The sequence below is a fragment of the Astyanax mexicanus genome, chromosome 14 (genome assembly GCF_023375975.1).
Source record: "Astyanax mexicanus isolate ESR-SI-001 chromosome 14, AstMex3_surface, whole genome shotgun sequence".
Taxonomy (NCBI): domain Eukaryota; kingdom Metazoa; phylum Chordata; class Actinopteri; order Characiformes; family Acestrorhamphidae; genus Astyanax; species Astyanax mexicanus.
In genome coordinates, this window is record NC_064421.1 from 13,937,045 (window position 1) to 13,952,637 (window position 15,593).

Below are 15,593 nucleotides of genomic sequence, written 5' to 3' on the forward strand. Positions count from 1 at the left end.
CATGCCACTTTCGCTCAGCTGGGCGACGGCGGAGGAGATCCAGGAAAAAGCCGCGGCTGCACATCAGCTACTCTTAAACATGACAAAGCTTGTTCGCTGCCGCTGCAGGAAAGCATTGATTTTTCCTCCATCTCTCCATCAATCTTCCGCAGCAGAAAAGCAAAGCAGGGCGAGGGGAGCGGGCAGAGCGGCAGACGGACATCTGAAGATGTGATTTGTAACTCTGTTCCAATGGTAAGCAGAGATTCGCCCGGCTCTTGGTGAGAGATGAAGGGGGCGGTGGACATTTCAGTGGTCGTCAAGACTGGGAGATTAACCAAGAGCCACCTAATGATTGAGCTCAGGCCACGAACCTGGAGTCGTCTGTCTGTCTGTCTGTCTGTCTGTCTACGGCATTTAAAAGCCCAGGAGAAATATACGCTTATCTCAAAACAGAACAGTGACCTAACAACATGTTGAGGTAGTGAATGAATTAAAACACTTCTGAATCAATAGAAAAAACTGCGAAGAACTTCATACAGAGTGTCTATTAATGCAACCAACAGCATAACACAGCATGAGCAATAGTAGTATGATTAGGGGGCAGGTGGAGGTACTTATCATACTGCAACCAACCAGTAGAGGCCTTATGTTTAGCTGCTGACTAAATGAGCAGCAAGAGATAAGCTACAGTCACTAATTCCATACATAAAAAACGCACCAACAAAGTTAAAATTAAACAACCTATTTTGTGTGAAAAACCATGAAAAGTATAAAGAAAGTATTTATACCCATTAAACATTTAAATTTTTTTTACGTTACACCCACAAATTTTATGTAATTTTTTGGGATTTTATGTAATATACCAACACAAAGTAAATTGTAATTGTGATGTGGAAAAAATTATATGTTTTTTTTTTTTTTTTTTTTACAAATGTTTAACAAATAAAAATCCGAAAAGAGTGGTGTGCATTTATATTCAGCCCCTTGTATTTGAATATCCCTAAATAAAATCAAGTGTGACCAATCCAGTGCCTTTAAAAGTCACTTAAATAGTAAACAGAATCCACCTGTGTGTAATTTCCAGATTTATTTAGTTTTCCACAGTCATTAAAGTTTGTACGCACTGCAGAAGAAAAATGCAACACAGGTCAACACCATCCACATATAAAACAATACACAACTACTGATCATCCTTCATTAATGATTTATTTATCATTACTTCATATCCATCACATTATTGGCCAGAAATGAGAAGCAGAATGGGCATACAAACACTGACCACCATTATAAGGTCTTTTCCAACAGCCAAACTGAAAGATAAGTGACAGATGATGAGCAAGCCATATTCCACACTGTGCGCGATAATACTTTCTGGTTATATAATGTTCTGAACATGTCCATTTTTAGTAGTTATTAAAGTCATGTCTCACAGATTTGGGATACTTATCTCAAGCTTATAATGACAAGAGTTCTAAATCTACCGACAGATTCTTACTGATATGTGCTGACATGTACTCTGAATTTGCATGCTTTCACATCCATTATTACACATACACTGTACTTACATGTTATGACATATTGTAGAATACTGACATTCAGATATTCAGTACCTTATAAAATAGCTGCCCCAGCTGATTGTGTAGATGTTTTGGGTCAGTGCAACACACAGCTTTCTGATTGTGCATCAAAACAGGAACTTCTATTGTTTAGTTGAGTTGGAGTTTACTAATCATGTTGCTCAGACACTTATTTTATTATTTATCTTATTGGTGCACCTGTTGGGCTTACAGTTAGAGACTGCTGCTCACTGTTTTATATAGATCATTTGTATTATTTTTACTGGACATTTTTGGTGGCCAGATTATTCTAAATTTAGCAATCACTAAAGAGTAAGGAGTGCACACTTGGACATAGTACTTGAACATTTCCTAGGTCCAGACTAAGGCTGGGCCTACACTAAAACAACTGTTGAATCACCACTGACCCTCAAACATTCAAACCCAAAAAACACTATCTCAGAAAATTTGAATTTTATATAATTTTGGCAGTGTGCCAAGTCCTGCTGGAAAATGAAATCTGCATCTCCTTAAAAAATGTCAGCAGAGGGAAGCATAAATTGCTCTAAGATTTTTGGGGAAAACACTGTACTGACTTTGGACCTCATATAACACAATGGACCAACACCAGCAGATGACATGTCTCTCCAAACCATCACTGATCATCAGTACATTTTACATTTTATTTGTAAATCAAGGAAGCAGAGTCTGGAGGAAGAGTGGAGAGACACACAGTCCAAACTGCTTGAAGTCTAGTGTGACGTTTCCACAGTCAGTGATGGGTTGGAGAGACATTTCATCTGCTGGTGAAATGAAGTTACTTTACAATGATATTCTATTTTTTTTGAGATGCACTAGTATACTAAGTATCAGTGCTGAAATGGAAAAAAAATAATACTTTTGGGACAACCCTTGGTGGAAATATCCCCTTGGTTGTTCTAAGGTGGTCCCACCTATTGCAATGATTGGCCATCGAGAGGTGCTGGCATAATGTCCAGCAACTGATGAGCTACAGTCTGTAACTGCATACCTACAAAATGCATCAACACATTTAAAATGAATGGGCTACTTTAAATTATGGCATATGTATGTGGAAAACCATTTACAGTGCCTTAAAAAAGTATTCATACCCACTTTTCACAATTGATTTTTTATATTACATCCACAAACTTAATTATTTTTTTGTGATAGACCAACACAAAATAGCAAAAGTATATATAATTTTCAAAACATTTAAAAAATAAAATCTGGAACCTGTGACCTGCGGTGTGCTTGTGTACTCAGCCCCCAGTACTCTAATACCCCTAAATAAAATCTAGTATGACCAACTGCCTTCAGAGATCACTGTGTGTAATTTATTCTCAGCATAACTGAGCTGTTCACTGAAGACCTCAGAGGTTTATTAGAGAACATTAGTGATCAAACAGCATCATGAAAAACAACCAATGGCAAAGAAAAGTGAAGCCCTGTTTGCCATTTTCCACAAACCATATAGGGGATACAGCAAAGAAGGTGCTCTTGTCTTTTTGAACTAAATGCGCAGTATGGTGGGACAACTAACACAGCATATCACCCAATATAATACATATCTTGAAACATGGTGGTGGCAGCATCATCCTATGGGGCTGTTTTTTTTTTTATTTTGCAAAGAAGAATGGGAAAAAATTCAGCCTTTACAAGTGAAAAGCTGGTAGACAGACCCTACAAGACATGCAGCTGTAATTGCAGCAAAAGTGGGTCCTACGAAATATTGACCCAGGGGACTAAATACAAATGCAATTTAATTTAATTCATATATTTTTTTCACTTTTCACTTCACATTTACTTACTACTTTGTGTTGGTCCATCACATTAAATCACAATCTAACAAACATTTAGGTTTGTGGGTGTAATATGAAAAATAAGGTTCTTTACCAGTTATTTTATGGCACAGCTTAAAGAATCATTTGTAGCACTTTAATTTTTAACAGTGTACTGTTAAACTAATGGGTAGATGTACCCGATAAACTGTCAATATCTGTATAAAAGTTAGGTGCAACTAATAAATTCACAGGTATTATAGCGTATTTAGCCAAGAGTTAACCCAGTAGATAAAACTGTATACATCACGTGCAATTCAAGCCACCTTAAACTGGTTATTATTTTCTTAACATTTAAAGAGGAAACAATGATATGAAGCTGCCAGGGAATACGCACAAGTCAACACACTAACCTCTCATCATGTTTAGCATGCAGCAGTAAGGGTTTTGTAATGCATAATGTTCTCAGTGCACAAAAAGAGGGCGTAGTCTTCACCTGGATTAAATACTGTATAGTACCATCTATATAGGGTCCATGATCTACAACTAAGTAACATTATAATATATAACATATAATAAGGGAGTTTTTTTTATTGTATTTTATCCTTACCCTGATGCAAGTTAACTTCTCTGATCATGCCATTAACCCTTAGAAGTCACAGTTACTGCTGATGTAAATGCTGGTAAAAGCTTAGTGTAATTAAATATTAATTATTTAGCAGAGACACTCTGCTGAAAGAGAATATTGTAAACTGTCAATCACTACCACCACGTAAGTCAGACAGCAGACTCAAACCTGCTGATGCAGATTTAAAACTAAAGTAGCATTGCAGGCTAGAAAAAGTAAGTGTAATCTGTAGAATTACCTGGATTTCTGCACCAGTTACTAATAAAATGTGCCTTTAATTAGTTATTAAACTAATAAGATACTCCAATGATGCACTGTTCATGACTTTTTGAGCTTGAAAAAGTAAGTGAAGCTCTGAGTTAGTGATTTCTCTAAAAACTAACTGGCAAAAGGAGATGAGATTTTGCATTAGTGTTGGTATTACAGGCGATTCAGCCAATAAAAAACAAAGTGAACAAAGTCAGGATACTGACAAATCTGTTCTTCTCAGGAAATATTGGTTGGTGAAAGAGCAGGGAAGTGGTGGCTCAGTACAGTTACAGCACTGGGTGATTGATAACAGGTTTGTGGGTTTTATATCAGGGTTTGCCAAGCATTATTAGTAAAACACTGAACAGGGATGGTGTTAATGGGAAAAAATGCTTTAAAAATGTAACCTCACTTACTTTTTCTAGCCTGCACTGTTAATGTTTACTCATTGTGTTTACTAGAAGACATGGACAGTACATCTGTTTGCATGTTATATGTCAGAACTCTTCATTTAATTAGTAATCAGCTCATAAATCGTGGTTATTCCAAATTAATCTTTATCTGTACATTATCGTACGTATCCTTGATCAAAATAGTGAAACAAAAGCAATAACTGTGGTCTTAGGAGGGTTAAATCTGTGCATATATATATATATATATACATATATATATATATACAGTTGGTCAATTTTACATGACTGTGACCCACTACTGAGCTGTATTTTAGTACGAAATGGGGTCTAGAATAGAGAATTGATCCCTAGAATGGTTTTGTTGGTCCTGACTTGACTGGATGTGCGAGTTCATGTAGAGTTTATGATGGCATTATCTTCCAGTGCGAGTGGTCACTGGAAGCCCCCCAAACCGCCACACTGGGGTGGAGATGAACGGGCATCACTCACTCCCACACTCCTAGGTGCCTTTGTCAGGTGATTGCTGGCAGAAAAAAAGGAAAACAGATCAATACATCTCCTCTGGGGTTGACAGGTAATCTTTACCAAGGATGAAATATGAGCAGCATCAACACACTGGATTCCTTAACTGTAGCTGAGGCGATTGACTGGGCGCAAGCACGCGCGTCTTCCCTCTGCTCTCACTTCCTGCCCCGCCGACAAAACTCATTTCGGGCCAAACGGGCTAACGGGGGGAGGGACTCATCGAGTGATGTTGTCATGGTAACAACTAATTACAGCCGGAGGCAGGTGAGGCAATCGCTTTGACGATTGACAAAACGTGATAAGAAAATATACCAACCTATCTGTCAATTCCTCCACATCACAAAGGCAGCTGGTCATAGAGATGGAAAGCGCAGCAGGAACGGGACACGATGCTTTTACTACAGATGTCTGCAGGTCCACTCTGGACTCTGGTCCGTTTATAAATGTCAACACCAGCAAAAAGCACCCCGTGCCTGATTAAATATTCTAGTATCTGTGGTATATCTGTAAAACATTAACACCTGTTAAGTGCATGCCTGCTAAGTGCTATGGGTTCTACTACACAACTGGATTCACGTTAAGGCTTCTCAGATCGACCATAAAACACGTACAGTAACTCCATGCTCACGACTAAACTACACAAACTCACATGCTAATGCTAAGTAACATTATGTATAATAGTAAATCAAACTAGCCTATTCTAGCTAGCATACATTAAGACCAGACCACTGTCCTGTCCGGCTTTGCCATACTACTTCTTTACAATTAAAATGCACACTACTACTTTACAATTAAAATGCACGACTGAACAAGCACTGGGCTGCCGAAACTTTCATGTGTGAACATTTGAATCTGCAGGGTAAAGCGGGGGGGTGGAGGCCCTGGAGGGTGCAGAAACACACACTCACTCTGTTGTGCTAATGAGTGTTTTTAGAGCGCTCTAGTGTTTCATATCCATGCTAATAGGGGGCCTGTGTTTTTGAGCCGCACTTTCGGTGGGCGCTCTTTTGAACCATGCCCCAGCGTGAGGTAGCAGAGCTTTGTGATGCCACAAAATGAGCTACTATAGACTGATTTCACTAATAGACAAAGGAAGCCACAAAACATAACACACCATTAAAACCAGTAAACCAGTGATTACTCCTATTGCCGTGATGGCAAAGGCGGTTAGTAGGTGGGCTGATGACTGGAGGCTTAAAAACAACACAAAAAAAAGAGCTGCCTTGGGTTACATCTTGACCCACAAATGGGCACAGCTCTTAAACAAGCCCTCCTCCTTGAGAAAATGACCAGAGGTGATTAGCAGGCTTGATTGCATTAGCATTTTTTGTCTGTCAAACGGACGGTAGCTTGGTTGGAAAGACTTAATCCACGGCGGGGATTCACACAGGAGGTTTGCGTCCCAAAACAATGTTCCTGTACACTGCTCCTGGAGCACTGATTCAGATATATTATACTCTGTGTTCTAGTGTAGGTCTTCCACCCTGAGTATCTGTGGCCAAAAGGGGGGCTGCCAGTGCTAACGTCGCAGTCAGTCATCCTCGTGTTCCCCATGGCTGCTGAATGAAGTCCCTGGCTTGATGAAGCAATGTGTCCGTGATGTGGAGGGCAGGGGGACAGCACATTCTTCTCCAGCGGAAAGAGCTTTCGCAGAGCCTTGGTCAGGTTCTTCTCGCCTGGCTTCTTTGCGAAAGGGGAGGTATGCTGTGTAGAAGGAAAATAGAATAGAGGGATGTTATAATACAACTTAATATCATACTGTATTAGCAAATTATAGTTCTATATCATATTGTACTGTATTACTGTGTGTCTAGTGATAATGCTTGGGGGGGTAACAGAAAACAGTATATTTGCTTGTAGCAAGAGCGGTAGGTTTGGGCTTTCTGTACTTTTATAATTCTGAATACTCTTTGCTAAATAACCCCAAAACCTCACTGTGGTGTTCTACTTCAAACTTCAAAAAATATGGCAAAACCAAAACAGAGCTGAAAAATAGGCCAAAACAGTCACCAATAAAGTATCTATCTATCTATCTATCTATCTATCTATCTATCTATCTATCTATCTATCTATCTATCTATCTATCTATCTATCTATCTATCTATCTATCTATCTATCTATCTATCTATCTATCTATCTATCTATCTATCTATCTATCTATCTATCTATCTATCTATCTATCTATCTATCTATCCTGTACTTTGGAAGAATATTGTGTTGTGTTGTTGATCCAGGACAGCAGCACATCACCAGCAGACTCTGCTAGTTATGGTAATACGGCTTCCAACATCCTACAGATTTTTCAGCACCAGTTTTCTCAGAAGGAAGCTTAAACTTTACAAGCAACAAAGCGAAGCCTAAGTCTCACAAACTGGGATCCATGCTGGTCTAAAAGCAAGCGCAAGACAACCAACTTCTACCATCTTCTCTGTCCAAAGTGCACTCCCTAAAATACAGGACTACTTCTTAGCCGATTACCAAACTGGAGCTAAACACAGAAAGGAAAGTACTGGAGAATTTGTTTTTGTAAACCTGTAAGACTTGAGAATAGAGAAATATACCATATTGCACATTGAAGTACAAATTAAATAACACGTTAAATATTCACTAAATGCATTCTATGGTATCTTTAATATAGAACATCTGACATGTTTGTATTTGAGCACTGTAATTCCATTCTCAACTTAAGCACCTACTAAAACCACAAAATAGTAATTATATTACTATATTACTATTATATATAAACAGTCTTTAAACATTACATTAAAAAGGTTAAGAAGAGAAAACAATACTTCCATTATAACCCACAAGAGGCCCAGCAGACACTAATATGAAAACCTCATTGCTGAACACATGCTGGCTCCATTTTTATGTGTTTACCCAAGAAGGACAATGGACAGTTTATTATCTTTCCCAGAAGCCAACGACTGCCCCTGCATACAACATTCATCATGCCACACTGACCAAAAAGCCAGACGCACGTTCCAAAATAAAAACATCATTTAGAGTGGGCTGTCTTTGTTGGTCGCTTCAGAAGTTTGTTCAGGTTACACAGCCATTTTGAGATGAGGTCCCGGGTTAGAAGACTCGAGAGGGAACTAAAACTGACATTGTGGCTCTGGGCTGTCTCACAGGATTAGGCAGTACAGCCGTCACTGGCATGTGCTTTTGCTAGTTCCCATTATATCTGCTTGTGCCTCTTTCCAGATGACTTCCCCTCCAAACTGATCCGGCGTGGGGAGGAAGGCAGGATCATTGATTAATATTTCTGGAGGGAATGATGGCTAACCGTGAGCTGTGCTTAACCCAAACAAATCCAAACACTTGAGTTATCAGAGGTTAGACACAGAGGCTGGGGTTTACACATTCAGACAGCACTGAGCACATGACCATGAGAAACACCTGACCTTCAAATTTTTAGAGAAAGGTCAATACTCTGCTAGTAGAAACTCATTAGAACCCGTTTATAGAATTACAGCTTAGGTAATATTCTTAAGGTTTTGGTCTTGGATGTAAAAATTGGTGGACAGTAATGAAGTATACATACTTTATTACTGTACTAAAATATTGTTTATCTGGTACCACATACAGAAAGGAAAAAAGTATCTGGATTATTTATTAAAGTTTTTCCATTTCTTACGACTTTTAATTTCACTTTACTAGACTTCATACATTTTAAGGTAAACTAGCATTGCATTCATGCAAAAAAATTATGTCTTAAAACGGCAAGTTTACAAAGGAGTTAACAATTTTTTAACTGAATGTAAAAATATTTTATTTCAGGTAATTTTGGAGCATATTCATTGGCCCATTCATTATGCAATATGGACACACTGACAAGAATAATCTACAATCACATTAGGCCAAAAAGTAAAAAAAAAAAAAAAAAAAACAGAAAAATTGGAGAAGCTAACTTTGTGGGACAGTGACAACATGCGGGATTCTAAATTAATAATATAAGCCGGGTTATATGGAGGAGAAGGGCTGTGCTTTTAAAACAAGATTAAGAACAACTACTAATAATAATTCAAATTATGTCAAAAAGTGGAAAAACTTTGCGCAAACATGGAGATAAAAGGAATCGTTTTAAAGTGTGCATGATGTCCACTTTTTTTCGAATAACAAAGAATGAGATAGAAAGCCACATAAACCCAGGACCATCTGCAATACTTATGCAGCTTACTCACATCCCATAGCACGGTATACTGTGGTAATATTTTGTAATCCGGTATGACAGTATGAAAAATAATTAACAGAAATGCACATTGCAGTATTTCTTTCTACAGCTTTGTAACCATAGACATAGCCTGCTACAAAAAACTTCCAGGAACAAAGAAGCACAAAGAAGCATCACGCATCAACAGACGTGTGACAAAACATAAAATCGCCTAATTCTGTAAAGAAATGATCTAGCTTGAATGAAAGGATTTGCATGTCTTAATGGCCCCTTGTGTTCAGACTCTCTAAAAACAATTATTTCACAAGCACTTCCTGCAGTCCTGCCCTTCCCCTGTTTATTAATCAGCTAATTACACATTGACAGTAATGAGGCTTCTGATTCATGCACTTGAATAGGACTGAATGGCTATTTAATGATTAGCCCTTTGTGCGGCCTACTGTATATAGCAAGGCAGCATCCACTCGAGAGGGTGGAGGAGGACAGACGCGGCAAATGGAAAACCACTTGATGCCGCTCACTGGAGCAACAAAATGTTTAATTTCTTGGCCAATACATGTTTTTATAAATGTATCAGTGTTAAAATATGTTATTCCAAGAACATTTGAAGCATTAATATTGCTCCATTTATCATCAGATTCTAACAAAATCACCAAAAACAACTTCCAGATTAATGTAAAAAACAACCAAATTATACATTTATACTACCTTACACGTATAATGTATTTTCATGATTCACTCAGACGTTAAATATAAAATATAAATATAAAAAATCAATTATCTGCAGTGGAAGAAGGAAGTCAACTGCAGAAAACAAATGACATTGCAAAAAATAAGCTAAAAAAAAAACCTAAAGACCACTAGAAACCCTACCTTACAGTGTGAGCAGTGTTGCAGTATAAAAGCATGATGGTCATGATTGAGTGGCTCTTACACATCCTTTCGCAAGAGCTAATGCTCATATTTATCACCAGACCTGCTCAATGTGTATCAGACATTACAGGGCTTATCACACTATGAAGTATTCATAATGGCTTTATGAATGATCATGTGCCAACATGCAAGCTAAGAGCTCTCATGCTCTCCACTGGACAGAAGAACCAGCAGCTTGAACAGGAGAGGAGAAGAAAAGGTGAGCTAAGAGGAGGGAAGTGTAGAGTGGTGAGCGAAGGAGGAAGGGGGGGAGTCCAGATTGCAGAAAAGAAGAGGAAATTGGAGAATTAGGGAAAAGTGGAGGATGAGAGAGTTGGACCTCAACTCACTTCTCTTCTCTTTGAGAATAGGAATGGACAAAGGAGACCAGAAAAGAAAGGAATGAATGAGAAGAGAGGAAAGAAGAAGGGTGAAGGAGAGGAGAAGAGGAGAGTGAAGAAATAAGAGCCTAAGAGAGTGGAGGAGAGGAGAGGAAAAGAAAGGAAGGGAAAAGAAGAGTTGAGAAAATTGTGGAGAAAAGGAATGGGAGAAAAAATGGAAGAGAACAGGGGAGGCTGGAGGAGAGGGGAGAAGGAAAGAGAAGAGGGAAAAGAGATGGACAGAAGAAGGGAGAAAGAGCAAAGAGTGTAGGAGAGTAGAGGAGATGAGAGGTGCTAAATGTCTCGGTGGTGGGTTTTTGAAGGATGTAGGAGGGGTAGAGAGTAGAAGAGTGCAAAAAAGAGGAGAGAAGGGGGGAAAGGAGCAGTGAGTGTAGGAGAGAAGAGGAGATGTACGGTGCTGAGCATCTTGGTGGTGGGCTTTTGAAGGATATAGGAGGAGAGGAGAGCAGAGAAGTGTACAAGAGAAGAGAGGAGGAAAAGAGGGGAGAAAAAAAGATAGAGGAGAATAGGGGAAGAGTAGAGTGGATGAGAGGTGCAAAGCCTCTCTGTTGTGGGGGTTTGAACGACGCATCAGGGAAGGAGAGTAGAGGAGTGAAGAAAAAAGGAAAGTGGTAGCAAAAAGGGGATAGGAGCAGAGGGGAAAAGTAGAGCAGAGGAGAGAAGATGAGATGAGAGGTGCTAAGCATCTCGGTGGTGGGTTTTTAATGTTTGTAGGAGGGGAGGAGAGTGGACGAGTGGAAAACAAGAAAGTGCAGAAGAAGAGGGGAGAAAGAGGGGAGAGGAGCAGAGGAGAAGAGTAGAGTAGGGGAGAGGAGAAGAATAGGATGTAGGAGGGGAGGAGAGTACAGGAGTGGAGAAACGGAGAGTGGAGGAGAAGAGGGGAGAGAAAGAGCGGAGAGAAAGAGGAGAGTAGAGTGGAGGAGAGGAGAGAAGGGGAGATGAGCGGTGCTAAGCGTCTCGGTGGTGGGCTTTTGAAGAACACATAAGGGAAGGAAAGTAGAAGAGTGGAGAAAAGAGGAGGAGAAGGGAGAAAGAGTAGAGCGAAGAGAAAAAGGAGAGTGAAGAAAAGAAGGGGAGATGAGAGGTGCTAAGCGTCTCAGTGGTAGGCTTTTGAAGAAACATAAGGGGAGGAGAGTAGAAGAGTGGAGAAGAGAGGAGAAAAGAGGAGGAGAATAGAGCGGAGAGAAAGAAGAGAGGAGAGTGGAGGAGAGAAGAGGAAATGAGAGGTGCTAAGCGTCTCAGTGGTGGGCTTTTGAAAAACACATAAGGGGAGGAGAGTAGACGAGTGGAGAAGAGAGGAGGAGAAGAGGGGAAGAGTAGAGCGGAGATAAAGAGGAGAAGAGTAGAGTGGAGGAGAGAAGGGGAGTTGAGAGGAGCTAAGCGTCTCTGTGGTGGGCTTTTGAAGAACACAAAAAGGGGAGGAGAGTAGAAAAGTGGAGAAGAGAGGAGGAGAAGAGGGGAAGAGTAGAGCGGAGATAAAGAGGAGAAGAGTAGAGTGGAGGAGAGAAGGGGAGATGAGAGGAGCTAAGCGTCTCGGTGGTGGGTGGTGGGCTTACACATAAGGGAAGGAGAGTAGAAGAGTGGAGAAGAGAGGAGGAGAAGAGGGGAAGAGTAAAGCGGAGAGAAAGAGGAGAGTAGAGTGGAGGAGAGAAGGGGAGATGAGAGGTGCTAAGCGTCTCGGTGGTGGGCTTTTGAAGAACACATAAGGGGAGGAGAGTAGAACAGTGGAAAAGAGAGGAGGAGAAGAGGGGAAGAGTAGAGCGGAGAGAAAGAGGAGAGTAGAGTGGAGGAGAGAAGGGGAGATGAGAGGAGCTAAGCGTCTCGGTGGTGGGCTTTTGAAGAACACATAAGGGGAGGAGAGTAGAAGAGTGGAGAAGAGAGGAGGAGAAGAGGAGAAGAGGAAAAGAGTAGAGCGGAGAGAAAGAGGAGAATAGAGTGGAGGAGAGAAGGGAAATGAGAGGAGCTTAACATCTCTGTGGTGGGCTTTTGAAGAACACATAAGGGGAGGAGAGTAGAAGAGTGGAGAAGAGAGGAGGAGAAGAGGGGAAGAGTAGAACAGAGAAAGAGGAGAGTAGCGTGGAGGAGAGAAGGGGAGATGAGAGGTGCTAAGCGTCTCGGTGGTGGGCTTTTGAAGGACGCAGGAGGAGAGGGGAGCGTGCAGAGTGGAGCGGGCGAGGGCGAAATAGTGCGGTGGGCTGCATTTCTGTCAGCAGAAGTGATGGCTGAGCGCTGGCGTTATTTGTCTTGGGCTGCCATATGGCCCTCGCGCCGGTGTGGGCATTAATGAGAGGGGGCCGGACCGCCGGGCAAGAACACCAGGGCCTCAGACACAGGTGATCTGTCACCATGGGGGAAAAGAGAGAAAGAAAGGGGCAAAAAAAGATGGGGGGAAAAAAGAGAACGAGATAGAGGGATGAGAGAGAAGGGTAAAAGAAGATGGGTAGAGGGAAGGTACAGAAGGGCAGTACAGGACAGGACAGACACAGACAGAAAGAGAGACAACACTCTCTAATGAAAAGCCAAAAATAGAAATGAAAGCTGGCACGGCACTTTGCATGCCAGCACAGAGGTATGCCCTTGCTGGTTGGTTGATGAGATTCTGTTTTGAGGGTATCACCCCATGCTCTGGTGACACACGAAACCATATGGATTATGGCAGTATTTGCATCGGGACAGATGTATATGATTTATGTACCGTAGTAAAAATAAAAAACGAAAATTGTAATTAATTTACATTCAGTAGATGAATAATTAGGGTATCTTCACTGTCACATGAAAACCGTGGATCTGAAAAATTTACTTTAGAAAAAAAAGAATTAGCTAACTTTCAATGGAAGACAATGTAAAACTTTTTTTTTTTACTTTTTTACATCAACTTTTGAATCATTAAGAAGGTGTGATTTAATATAAAGAATTACTGTCAGATTAAATTGATGCTAAAAAGTGAAAATCAACATAAAATGGAGATGAAAGTTTTTTTTGTGTGTGTATACAAACTACCATGCCAAAAGTTATGGCATAGCAATATGTAATAATCATGGTCAGCGGCATCTGGCTAGACCTGTTAAAGAGAACAGAAAAATGACTCTGGCAAAAACAACATCCACATTTACAGCACAGGCCCCACAGGCAGTGATTCTGCATCCATATCCACGAACTGAGCAGAAGCTTTATAAAAATATAAAAATATAAAAAATACATATAATTAAAAAAATAATAATAATAGCAAATTTAACTTTGAGGGCAGATCTGCACAATCTTGGGATTTGAATCTTAGTCTTTTCATGAGGGAGAGTCACCTGTAATAGGTTTCTCAGCATCTTGAAGGAGTTCCTGGAGGTGCTGAACAATAGTTGTTGCTTTTCCGTCACATTGTGAAGCTCCAGCTTCGAGGCATTTTTAGTATATTATGTAATTCCATATGTGTCCTTTAATTATTTTAATGTCTTTTAAAATTATTCTACAGTGTAGCAAATACATTAAATAAAGAAATAAAAAACATTAAATGAGAAGGTGTATGCAAACTCCTGACCGGTACTCTACGTATGTATGGAAGCAATACAGCAAGAAATACTGGCATGGGCAGGTGTATCAGTTGACAAACAGACAAATGAACAAATGGATAGAAAGTCAGAAAACTCATAGAGAGACACAGCTTATGTATATCTTTACAAAAGAATGAAAAAAAAAATTCTTTACTTTCACTGAAATGAATGTAAAAATATGCTATTCAAAGATTTTTTAAGCTTTTCTATTGGTCCATTCATCATCAGATTCTGACAAAATCACCAGAAACAACTTCTAGGTTCAAATGAAAAACAGCAAAAATAGAGATGTCAGATTTAGGTTTATTTTTAGTCATATTATAACTGTAATTAAGCAAGCCCAGTTCTGCAGTTGAGTAAACAGCACTCCAGCAGGGCTGTGCTGCTTTTGGTTGGAACTTTTAGAGAGCAGGGTATTTGTATTGTTAGGTTAGTGACAGTGAGATGTGTTCTTGGCAGCCAATTTGAACCTGTAAAGTGGAGTGCTCATCCAATCCAAACAGTTTGATGAGTTCTCTCACAGCTAGCTTCAACACAATGTCTGCTAAGTGCTAAAGAGGTAAGGAGAGAGGCCTGAGCAACAGCTGGGTACAACCAGCACAATACCCACAGGAACTCTGGTAGACACCTCATCCTGTCACCCGGTAACACTGCTTAGTCCGGACTTGAAAATCACACTGTCACACTCTGGAAACTGTCTCTGTAGCACTCTCCTGATTACATCTCTCCCCGGGATCCCCGCGAATAGCCCCGCTTCCGTGCACAAACACAAATTAAAAGCAGAAAAAGTAATTACCACTTAAACAATCAAACAGACAATATCTTCCCCAGCGCCACTCTGCCTGACTCTAATATAACCGGAGAGAGCGCTGGCCCTGCGAGACGCCAGAGTAAAGATTTATACAGAGCAGATGCAGCCACAGAAACTGACATTGGATGACACCCACTGCATGATAAATCACAACAGACACACTCCAGACCCCACACTCAGGAAATAAACATACACCGCAGAGCAAGGGCGCATTTAACCAAAAGGAGAAGAAAAACACGACACCTGCTGAAAACGGCACCGGTTTCAAATCGTGATGTTTACTTTTCATTTGCTACGAAGTATGACACCTTTAAATGCTAAATACTTCAAAGCTTTAGCTCACAGCGGTCAAGCAAACAAGGTTTAAACAAGGTTTAAAATGCAGCTCTATTTTAAGGGAACGGAAAACTGGACCGAAAAAACTGTCTCACTTTCCATTATGGGTTACATTTTCATACACAAAATGTACAAAAGTATTTACCTGTTCATGTTAAAATAATATATCAAATAAATATTTTTCTTAAACAGTAACATAGTATCTGTAATTACTTTTCATTAGTGGCCATGGCCATTTCCACATATCTGTATTGATCAA

The 15,593-nt window shown here is 40.1% G+C and overlaps 1 protein-coding gene across 2 annotated transcripts in view; it reads right to left on the reverse strand.

Moving 5' to 3' along the window:
• Window positions 1-1,169: 1,169 nt before the first annotated feature.
• LOC103030817 (G patch domain-containing protein 2-like) overlaps window positions 1,170-15,593 on the reverse strand; it is a 46,504-nt gene continuing 32,080 nt past the window's right edge. For both annotated transcript variants that reach the window (XM_049463680.1, XM_007257332.4), the window contains exon 10: window positions 1,170-6,856. In XM_049463680.1, the coding sequence (XP_049319637.1) occupies window positions 6,684-6,856 (173 nt within the window). In that variant the 3' untranslated portion in view covers window positions 1,170-6,683. The remainder of the gene's footprint in view (window positions 6,857-15,593) is intronic.